The sequence below is a fragment of the Genypterus blacodes genome, unplaced genomic scaffold, assembly GCF_046128005.1.
Source record: "Genypterus blacodes isolate CSIRO-AG114 ecotype Tasmania unplaced genomic scaffold, CSIRO-AGI_Gbla_v1 ptg000055l_1, whole genome shotgun sequence".
Classification (NCBI taxonomy): domain Eukaryota; kingdom Metazoa; phylum Chordata; class Actinopteri; order Ophidiiformes; family Ophidiidae; genus Genypterus; species Genypterus blacodes.
Genome location: NW_027466867.1, coordinates 1,701,327 through 1,712,500, shown reverse-complemented (window position 1 = coordinate 1,712,500; position 11,174 = coordinate 1,701,327). Strand labels below are relative to the sequence as shown.

The 11,174-nt window shown below is 49.1% G+C and overlaps 1 protein-coding gene across 1 annotated transcript in view; it reads left to right on the top strand.

Annotated features, from left to right (window-relative positions):
* fmnl1b (formin-like 1b) overlaps positions 1-9,480 on the top strand; it is a 14,943-nt gene extending 5,463 nt beyond the window's left edge. The window contains exons 3-26 of the mRNA XM_076151547.1: positions 212-295; positions 372-445; positions 535-618; positions 749-892; positions 1,558-1,666; positions 1,917-1,993; positions 2,104-2,197; positions 4,190-4,264; positions 4,579-4,689; positions 4,782-4,931; positions 5,038-5,139; positions 5,229-5,472; positions 5,566-5,760; positions 5,848-5,972; positions 6,077-6,279; positions 6,356-6,590; positions 6,677-6,745; positions 6,816-6,896; positions 6,987-7,116; positions 7,211-7,374; positions 7,452-7,553; positions 7,640-7,735; positions 7,816-7,927; positions 8,857-9,480. Of these exons, the coding sequence (XP_076007662.1) occupies positions 212-295; positions 372-445; positions 535-618; positions 749-892; positions 1,558-1,666; positions 1,917-1,993; positions 2,104-2,197; positions 4,190-4,264; positions 4,579-4,689; positions 4,782-4,931; positions 5,038-5,139; positions 5,229-5,472; positions 5,566-5,760; positions 5,848-5,972; positions 6,077-6,279; positions 6,356-6,590; positions 6,677-6,745; positions 6,816-6,896; positions 6,987-7,116; positions 7,211-7,374; positions 7,452-7,553; positions 7,640-7,735; positions 7,816-7,927; positions 8,857-8,957 (2,961 nt within the window). The 3' untranslated portion in view covers positions 8,958-9,480. The remainder of the gene's footprint in view (positions 1-211; positions 296-371; positions 446-534; positions 619-748; positions 893-1,557; positions 1,667-1,916; positions 1,994-2,103; positions 2,198-4,189; positions 4,265-4,578; positions 4,690-4,781; positions 4,932-5,037; positions 5,140-5,228; positions 5,473-5,565; positions 5,761-5,847; positions 5,973-6,076; positions 6,280-6,355; positions 6,591-6,676; positions 6,746-6,815; positions 6,897-6,986; positions 7,117-7,210; positions 7,375-7,451; positions 7,554-7,639; positions 7,736-7,815; positions 7,928-8,856) is intronic.
* The last annotated feature ends 1,694 nt before the right edge of the window (positions 9,481-11,174 follow it).

Below are 11,174 nucleotides of genomic sequence, written 5' to 3'. Positions count from 1 at the left end.
CACACACATGTAGTATAGAGCGTAACCAGGGTAGAGCATCAGATTTCTACATCTCTATAGCAACCGTGAGTAGGATTCATACCTGTTGCTGCAAATTTAGGAAAACAATACAGTGAAATCTAAACCATGTTAAAAGTGGCTGTATGTGTCACAAGTGCGCATTAATCTCAGCCCAGATGACCTCTGACCTCTGACCATTATGGATTTTCAGGAGCGCTTCCAAGTGAAGAATCCTCCATCGGCTTATCTAGAGAAGCTGAAAAGTCATCTGGACCATGGAGGCGTCAGTCGAAAGGTACAGATGACAAACTAACACCACAATAACACGAGTAAACATTTGAGTTATGACCTCTAACCCTGTGTCTGTTTAGTTTAAGAGACGCGTGCAGGAGTCCACTCAGGTCCTGAGAGAGCTGGAGATCTCCCTGAGGACCAATCACATCGGGTGAGACATGGCTCCAGTACAAACACCTGTCAGATCATCTAAGTGTGTGAAGAACATCTTAATGACACAGCTTCTGCTCCGTGTTGCAGCTGGGCTCAGGAGTTCCTGAACGAGCAGAACCAGGGTCTGGATGTTCTGGTGGATTATCTGTCCTTTGCCCACAGTGCAGTCCTGTAGGTATCAGAGGGACAAACACAACCTTTCACTCACTGCATTGAGTTCAACCAGAGTCAGGTTGTCAGGAAAGCTGCTCAAGTGTCTGAAATTCCTCAATTCCCGTCCCCTGACGTTCCCGATCTACAGGAACGACAGCGACGGTCTGGACAACGGCGCGCTGCACGGCGACAAAGGCAAAGCCATGGAGAAGTCGATGGAGGACCTGAGCAGAAGTGCCAGTAACTCGCCCACACACACCTCCTCCAAGGCCAGCAAGAGCTTCACGGCCAGGTGAGGGCGGCGCGGAGGGAGGGGGCGGGGAATGGGTGAAGTGTGTGATGGGTTGGGGGGTCGGGGGCGGGGTCAGGAGTGTGATCAGATGTTTACACACACACACAAACTGAACCCATACGGATGGGTCCACATACCGAGAAACGAGCATAGCAACATCCTGGCATATTTAACAGGTCAAGGGGCATTTATGTGGAAAATGGAAATGTAACACACCCCCACACACACCCACACACACACTTCTAATCTTTCTTATCTGAAGTCACTGCATTCTTGTCATGACAAAAATATGTCTGCTTGCGTACGTCCACAACCGCCTCTCGCTCAGTAACGTGATCTCAGGCGCTGACAGGCCGTGTGTGTGTGTGTGTATGTGTGTGTGTGTGTTTGAGTGTGACATATCTTGGTGTGAATGTGAGGAAACGACAACGCACATTCCAACCCGTCGTGCAACAAATGGCAGTGTCCCTTCTTACAGTCATGAACATTGCTTCTCTCATTCTTTCTCTCTCTCTCTCTCTCTTTGTCTCTCTCTCTTCCCTCCATCTCGCTGTGTAACCTGTGACTTGTATGTTGAGCGTATGTCCTCATTGTCACATCCAAGCACATACAATCACCTTTACGAGCCGTCAGTAACGTTGGCGTGCGTCTCTCACCTCTTACAGATTCGACTCTCTCCACCACAGGAAAGCCCTGAGGAACTCGCGCGTTGTGACTCAGAAAGACGACGTCCACCTCTGCATCATGTGTTTACGTGCCATCATGAACTATCAGGTATGAGGTCACACACACACACACACACACACACACACACACACACACACACACACACACACACACACACACACACACACACACACACACACACACACATCTGCTCCCCTGATGCCTGATGGGGCCTCATCCCCGTCGCAAACCGCACGCTCCTTTTGGAGGGCGGATCATTGTCAGTAAAGGTAATGAGAGTACCAGCAGGTACAAGTGACTGACAGCTGTGTGTTTGTGTGTGTGTTTGTGTTGTCAGTCTGGCTTCAACCTGGTGATGAATCACCCCTGCTGTGTCAATGAGATCACTCTCAGCCTCAACAACAGAAATCCCAGGTAACCGGATTGTTGAACATTCCTATGCGTGTGTGTGTGTGTGTGGGGGTGTGTGGGTGTGTGCGTGTGTGTGCCTTTGCGTACTCACTGTGTGCATTTGGCTTTTCCAGGACCAAAGCTCTGGTTCTGGAGCTGCTGGCTGCCGTTTGCCTGGTGAGAGGAGGTCATGACATCATCCTGTCCGCCTTCGACAACTTCAAAGAGGTCAGCCGGGGGTCGACATAAGGCCACACACACACAATCATGCTGACGACCTGCCGCCGTGATGAAGAGAGAGTTTAGAGAGGAGTGGGCTTTAAACTGACACCATGATGAATGAATCAGGAAGTTTCTGTCCAGACCTTCCACATGTAGAAACACTTTGATGGAACGTTATCATACATCACTGACAACGGCTGATGACAGCTATTTAGGGGTTAACGATCACGTTTCCTGGATGAAGTGGCAGCAATTGCGTAACCCCATCTCCATACGACTTTAAAGCGATCCTAAGCTTAACACAGCGTCGCCGATCTGCCCCTCTAGATAGAGAACAGCAGGTTAGGTAGTGGGATTCCCCCCAAACCCCCCAGATCCACTGATCCCCCCCCGTCAGCTGCTCTGCCCCAGTTGTTCCCCGGCCAGACTAAACACGCAGAGGAGGCATAAATAGGTGGAACACTTGGCGAGTTGCACGCGACCTCTCCTCCTCCTCCTCCTCCTCCTCCTCCCCCTCCTCCTCCTCCTCTCATCTCAGGAGGCAGCAACTGTTGCCAGCAGATCTCCTGTGGTCAGAACAACGCAGGGCAGAGAGAACAGACCAGGGGGGGTTATTATAAGCAAAGGTCAGGGACTTTAGAAAAAAAAACTCCCATTGCAACAGGCTGTGCAGCGGCATGAGGTGATGTTAGCATTTGAGATGAGGGAGACGCCCCGACTGCATCGCTGCAGCGTTTGCAGGGGAAGTTTACAGCAACAAAAACCCCAAAACCGCAGCGAAACAGAAACAAATGAGAAGATGTTAAGATGCCATTTGTTGCAAATAATGACATATTACAAAACGTACACACGTGTTAACACTCTCTCGACATGTAAGCTTTACTGGAAAAAGTCTCAGTTGCTTAACATCTATTTAAAATGAGCTGTTATTGTGAAAAGTGTGCAGACTTTTAACGCTTTTGACAATCAGCCTTTCAGAATAAAAGCACTCAAATTAGAATAAAGTGTGAGAGCATTGGCCCCCACCGGGTTGACGAGTGTGTGGGATCAGCTAACACGCTGGCAACTCGAGTATCGACGCGAGTGGCCCTTGTTTTGGTCCAGTCACACCAACGCGTGCGTGTGTGTGTGTGGGCGATGGAGAGAGAGATAGAGAAAGCTTGCGGTTGTAAAGTAGAGGCAGCGCAGGCCCTCTGCCAGCAGCTGGCTTATGTGTCCCTCCTCCCTTCGGCCCCCCACAGGAGCGGAGCGTGGGCATTGTTTTGGGTTGTGCAGGCTGTCAGGTTGGCGTGCTGCATTATTTAGTGGACATGAGTGAGCAAAAGAGGAGGGAGGACGAGGAGGAGACGGCAAACAGGGGCAGACAGCAGCTAATAGCTCAGACAGGAATTCTTTGTTTCTTAGAGCAAACAATTAAGATTTTTGTCGTGTTTTCTCCCTTATCTCTTTTGCAAAACATGCCACACAAACACACACACACGCACATACCAATAGAAGACTGGAACCTTGTTCGCCTGTGGCATCACAAAGCTAGACAGTGGCAATTATCCCACACAGCACACAACTGCTTTTATTGTCATTACTTCCACTATCGCTTCCTTAAATGTACTGAGCTTAAAGCTGAATACACCCCACACACACACACACACACACACACACACACACACACACACACACACACACACACACACACACACACACACACACACACACACACACACACCTCATCAAGTAACCCTTAATTAAATTGTACGCCGCCTGCTGAATACTGATAAAGGAAAGGAGACTCACAAGCACCGTTTTACCGATAACTCTGTGAAATTGACGTCATGATGAAGAGTCTCAGTAAAGGAGGCGATGAAGATGCACACATGGAGCAGTTTAAGACACTTTCAGGCTTCATAGCAGTGTTTTTCAGGTTTACTGAGTGGACACTGCCCCCGTGTGGACATATGTGGGAACTACCGTTGTTCTTCTGATCTCTGTCGTTGTTTGTAGGTGTGTGGAGAGAAAGGTCGCTTTGAGAAGCTCATGGAGTTTTTCCGCCATGAAGACAGCAGCATCGACTTCATGGTAACGATGACGTTGACTAAAATAATTCAGATTCATTTTTAGTCCATTAAGTCAAATAAGAAATGAAGGAGAAGTTAAGAAGTAATAAAGTCCTCAGGCTCAGCGTCTGGAGATGAGACTGTGATATTGTGATTAAGTGAAATGGACTAAATGTAGTAGAATCAGATATAATGAAGAGATTATATTTCAATAATTGCAGTTCCATAATCCTTAAGATCTCATCTGTAATTGGCTGCTTAACAGGTCAGCAAAGGTCAAGTCATTGTGTTTCTGTGTGGAGTATTGATTGAGCTTGTCCTGATTCTGCCCACTAGGTGGCGTGCATGCAGTTCATCAACATAGTGGTTCACTCGGTGGAGAACATGAACTTCAGGGTCCACCTGCAGTATGAATTCACCCATCATGGGCTGGACGACTACCTGGAGGCAAGTTCAAGAGATGTGACCTTTGACCTTAGACCCTTAACCCCTGGAGAGAAAGTCACAAACCTGTTTAATCCTCCTCTCTCCTCGTACAGAAGTTAAAGTTCACGGAGAGCGACCGCCTGCTGGTGCAGATCCAGGCCTACCTGGACAACGTGTTCGACGTGGGAGCTCTGCTGGAGGACGCAGAGACCAAGAACGCCCTGCTGGAGCACATGGAGGAGCTGCAGGAGCACAACACACAGGTGAAGACACACACACACACACACACACTGTCCAGCCGTGCACGCCAAAAAACAAACGGACCCAACATCACCATGTCGTGTGTGTGTGTGTATGTGTGTGTTACAGCTGAACACCAGGCTTCAGGAGTGTGAGAGGGAGTCCATGGAGAAAGTATCAGAGCTGGAGAAGAAGCTCATTCAGACCACCAAAGAAGTGGCGCTCCTAAAGGTTTGTCTGTCCCTTCAGTCTTTTGTTCCTCTTCCTTCTGTCCCCTTGGTCCCATACTGATGTGTCCTCCTGGTGTCCGTGTGTCTCAGGAGAGTCTGCGTGAGTCCTGCTCCCAGGTCAGCGCCCTGCAGCAGCGTGAGAGAGAGAGAGAGGCGGAGCAGGAGAGGGAGAGAGAGAGGGAGAGAGACAAGGATCGCTCCACCCAGGCCCTGAGGGAGCTGGAGGTCAAGGTTCAAGCGCTGGCGGACCAGGGGCTGATCAAAATGGAGCGCTCCCCTTCGGGACAGCTGGACATCGAGGTGGTTCCTGTCGTCCAGCACGTGACGCAGAAAGGTCGGTGCTCCATTCGCCTCAATAACTTTAAATAATAACAATAATATGGAAATGTTTGAGTTGAGTAACACCTTGAGGAACCTTCTCTTCCAGATGAACCCACGCAGTCGTCCCCCCCTCCTCCTCCTCCTCCTCCTCCTCCGCCCCCTCCCCCTCCTCCACCTACCCCGAGCTCGACCGTTGCACCTCCTCCCCCTCCTCCACCGCCGCCTCCGCCCCCCGTGGCTCCACCGCCCCCCGGGGGTGGCACGACTCTGCAGCTCGGGGTCGTGACCGACGGGAGCTCAGGTGAGGGCAGGGGGCTCAACCTTCCGTCATGAGAAAACTCCATGTGGGAGCGTCTTCATCGTTTCTTTCCTCCATCTTTCCTTCCAGCCTGTAAGAAGAAGAAGCCGATCCAGACGAAGTACCGCATGCCACTGCTCAACTGGCAGGCCCTGAAATCCAGCCAGGTGTCAGGCACCGTCTTCAATGAGCTGGATGACGAGCACGTGCTGGAGGTGAGACCGTACCTCTGTCATACCTCTCACTGCCACTAGATGTCTCCCTTTCCCCTGCATGTGCCTTTATCAGCTGGAACTGTACATCTCTTCATCTATTCTAGGCTCTGAACATGGACGCCTTTGAGGAGCACTTTAAGACCAAGGCCCAGTCGACCCCCTTAGATCTGGGGACCATTAAGATGAAAATGGCCCACAAGACCCCCAGTAAAGCGTCTCTGATGGAGCCTAACAGGGCCAAAAACCTGGCCATCACCCTGCGCAAGGAAGGAATGCCTGCATCTGATATCTGCTGTGCCATAGAGACGTACGTGACAAATCTGCGGACCTGAAAAACTCAAATAAAATGCATCCAGTGTAAACATTTACCTGTTTGGTCGCAGGTATAATCTGAAATCCCTGAGTCTGGACTTCCTGGAGCTGCTGGAGCGTTTCATCCCGTCAGAGTACGAGCTGAGGCTGATCCACGGCTACGAGTGCGACGGGAGGCCCCTGGACGAGCTCGGCGAGGAGGACCGCTTCATGGTGCGCTTCAGCAAGATCCCCCGGCTCGCCCAGCGCATCAGCACGCTCACCTTCATGGGCAACTTCCCCGAGAGCGTCCAGCTCATACAGCCGGTGAGACGCAGAAGACATTAGAACATAGAGAGGAAATCATGATGTTGTTCTGAGCAGATAACCTAAAGTAACAATCCTCCCTACAGCAACTCGACGCCATCATCGCCGCCTCCATGTCCATTAAATCTTCAAGCAAGCTGAAGAAGATCTTGGAGGTGAGTCGGATTTAGTTCCATATATGGTCATCAGTTGTAGTTTCTTACACGTATCGATCCTGACCTGTAGATCATCTTGGCGTTTGGAAACTACATGAACAGCAGCAAGCGAGGGTCAGCGTACGGCTTCCGTCTGCAGAGTTTAGACCTGGTGAGTGAGAGCAGACCGGCGTTCAGACATCTACGGCGCTTCTTCTTCTGCGATTGTTGATGTTAATCGTTGTTATCCTTCATGTTCCAGCTGTTGGACACCAAATCGACAGATCGTAAACAAACCCTGCTGCACTTCATCGTCAACGTCATCGAGGAGAAATACCCAGAGGTCCACTCCTTCTACACCGAGCTGCACTTCCTGGACAAGGCCGCTCTGGGTACGAACGCAGTGTGGATCCTCTATAGATCTGAACCAGGAGCTGGGTAGATGCTCAGTGGATCCTCTCTCTCTCTCTCTCTCTCTCTGTGTAGTTTCCCTGGACAGCATCCTGCAGGACGTGCGGGCCCTGCAGAGAGGCATGGAGGTGACCAGGAAGGAGTTCACCATCCAGAGCCAAAACCCGGTCCTGCAGAGGTTCCTCACGGGCAACAACGAGCTGCTGGACTCTGTGGCGTCCGACGGCAAGACGGCTCAGGTGGGCTTCCATTACAAACATAGCGAGAGAGCACAGGAGAAAAGGTGAGGCGATTGAATACATTTGGGTTCTTGCAGGACGTGTACGACTCGGTGGTGGAATATTTCGGGGAGAACTCAAAGAGCACGCCGCCCTCCGTGTTCTTCCCCGTGTTTGTGAGGTTCATCAAGGCGTACAAGGTCAGATGACATCATTGATTAGCGATAGTCGAGCCTGCGTGTGTCGATTTAATCTCCGTGAGGTCATCGTCTTTCCTCTGTGACAGCAAGCTGAGCAGGAGAACGAGCAGAGGAGGAAACATCACGTCTCGCCCTGCGACGCTCCGGCAACGCCTCCCAAGCCGGCGGCCACCGGGAACAAAGTGAGTTTTCCCGCTCAGCCCGGGAATTTATATGGATTTTTTGAAGAAACATTCCTTGAGGGGTTCTGTTATCTTTGAAGGTTCCCGTGTCCAAGCTGCCTCAGATGGACCTGATAGCAGAGCTGAAGAAGAGGCAAGTGTCTCCTCTGGTCAGGGAGGGGAAGGACGGGGCCATCGAGGACATCATCACAGGTACACACACACACACACACACACACACACTGATTTATGTAAATGAGGGCAGAGGAGAGTTTCTGATGGCCTCGTCTCGCCTGAGCGCCTCTCCAGCGTCCTTGATGAGACACGGAGCTGATTTCTGCATCTTCAGGTCTCATGACGTCGTCCCAGAACACCTCAGCTTCTTCCTCACACTTTGACTTTTACCTCTTTGTCATTCTTCCTCTCTTCAAGCTGCAGTTATTGTTAAACCGCTGTAGCTCCTTAAAGTCTAAATTTGAGGCTTATCTCACTTCACTCTCCCTCTCTTCCCCTGTTCCTCTCTCTCTTCCTCCCTCTTTCTCTCCCTCTCTCTCTCCTCTCTGGTGTCTTCAGCCCTTAAGTCCGTGCCCTTCACGGCTCGCTCTGCCAAGCGCTCTTCCCGTCTCTTCTGCGACTCCGTCTTCAGTGACAACTTAGATCCCTCGGTACTGCCTGTGTCTGTCTGTCTGTCTGTCCCTCTCTGTCTGTCTCTCTCTTTCTCTGTCTCGGACAATCTATCAGCTCTGATTACAGATGGTTATGTCCTCTTATTAATGAACATGGGATCACTTTTTCCGCCCACTTAACGCCACTCAGAGCTCATTACTCCCTCAGAGCTGTAGGTGAAAGCTTAGCGTACATGTCTCACTATGTGGCCCCTGGATCTTCCCACAGGCTTTCTAGATAATCACTGCGGTTGCTAAATATTGATCCTGTTACTGTAACTGGGCTGTGAGCAGGAATAAGACAGAGCAGTAATGTGGCTCCATTATAGTGATCACAGCCCCCATGCAGTGAACACACACTCTACAGCAGATGGTGTAGAAGTGTTCAGGCGAGCTTATGTTCAATCTAAAGTAACACAGTTGTAGTTGTTGTTGTTCTCCTTTCTTCATGATTTTGTTCCTTGTCGTCCGCCGTAGACTTGAGGAATCAGCCCTACAGACGGACAGACTGCAGCAGGCGCAGCGCCAAGTGGAAACCAGGACAACAGCTCCACGTGTCCTCAGACATTTCCCTGTGAAGTGCTGCACACACACACACACACACAAGCACACACACACATACACACACTCCACGCTTCATTTACGCCGCCCAAGCACAACTGATCTTTACCTCACCGGGGCCGAGAGGTTATTTTCTCACGCATGTTTTGGAATGCAGAGGTGAAACTACTGCACGTTTTAAAGATCAAACCTGCAGGACGAAGGGTTGCAAACACACACACACTCTCACACACACACACACATACACACCTTGAACACTTAAATAATGCAACCCTCCTCAGCATGACACATGCAAATTTAACCACATCCCTGTAGGTGAAACATAAATCTGTGTATTACCGCCGTTCACACATTCACACCAAGCAGCACGACGGAAGACACACTGCTTTGCTAATAATGTGACAAGCGGGTGTGTGTGTGTGTGTGTGTTAGAGAGATGACATTCAGTGGCATGACAGTGCTGCACTGTGGTCATTCAGAGAGCAATAAAAAGGCAAATAAATATGGAAATGCTTAGATTGTGTCCACCTCTCTGTCCTGTGTTAGCTGTCAAAAATCATCAATGCTCAAGATTTGTAATATATTAAATTATTTTTAATATTGACGTGTAAGATTTAGTAACGATTCCTTTGCTTGTGGCATTTCAAAATAAAACATTTTATACTCTTCCTCTTCCTTTTGAGTGTTTTGCTGTCATGTGTTTTATAATGAACTAAAGCCAGAATGCACTCAGATATTAACTCCCCTTAACTTCCCTGTGAGACGATGTAATGCAGGAGCTGCCAGGTGACCTTTGGCCTCCGTCTCGTCTCCCTGAGGATTACAACATGGCGCTTGAACGCTCATTAGCACCATTTCCACCCTGATCCAGCCTTGGTTTAATTAGCGAGTCACTGAATGTTGTTGTTGTTACCCTGCTGGTCTGATGCCACACTCTGGTCTGGCCTCCAGGTGAGACTGGATCCACATACCTGCACGTGCGTGTGTGGGTCCCTGTGGGGTGCAGGGTGGGGTGCACCGGGGGCCTCGGCGGGTGCTGAACTCTTCTCCCCTTCTTTCCCTCGTAGTTTTCCACCAATCTGACATGCGGTTGGTAATCGTAGGCTTGCCGTTTTATCTGAATATAAATGTGTTACTCTGACATTTACATATAGATACACTGTAGCTTTGCTTTATACTTCCTGCTGGACACAAGATTGCCATCAGTGATTCCTGCCACCCGACTGTGTCTATAATGTATGCACATATACAAACGTGTTCAGCTGCAGCTCTTCCTTTGTACTCACCTCTGTCTCGTCTTCATCATTACCAGCCAACAGTCGCTTTCTCCCCAGAACTCATTAAACTTTGATCTCCTCTGGATGAGTGTAAGAGTAAACAGCCTCTCGCTCTGTATTAAACGATGATAAATGCATGATTCATCAAGGACGATTATGTTATGAAGTATTGCTATCGTCTCAAGAGTCCATTAATCGCTCATTATCGGTACGAGCCGCGCGTTTGGAATCGATGCTTTCTTGGCACGTACACCACCATTCTTGTCATCTCGTCAAATGACAGCGATACAACGATGTAATCCAGTCCAGATGCAATAAATCACTTGCATCCTCCGCCGCCGACAGATGAGGCGCGTCTCGTATAAGAGGGTCACTTTTATTGTCACAAAAAACACAACAGGAACGTACAAAAGCAGCAACCTTTAGTTTGGATTTTTATCACACGAAGCAGCAACTTTTTAACTTTTCACACACGCACACACACACACACACACACACAAAGTTGCATGTTGTTTTTGCACTGTAACGTGTTCTTTAGTATACTGGTTCTGTAGTAGGCTTATCATTCTTCTTCTTCTTCACGATTCACAAACAACATTTATCCCACGCGGCAAGCATCGCTCTCAGACTGGTGGAACAGGATTTAGCTCATGTAACAATATCATCCAAATACTCCTCATATCCTTTCACAGTAGCTGTAATAATATTGTTTTTCCTTTATTCTGACAATAAAAGGGGCCTTACACACCCATTTAAACATAATACAAAAATCTATGTTACTGTACAATTTTTGTTTACTATCATACACTCACAGGTATACACAGAATTATTGACAAAGAAGATTGTGACCTCTGACCCCAGCGTGCAGACTTCCAGGAATGTTTACAGTATGCATGCCATTTTTGGAGTTATTTTTTCGTCTTTAAAAAATTCCACATAAAATGTATTTGTATACTG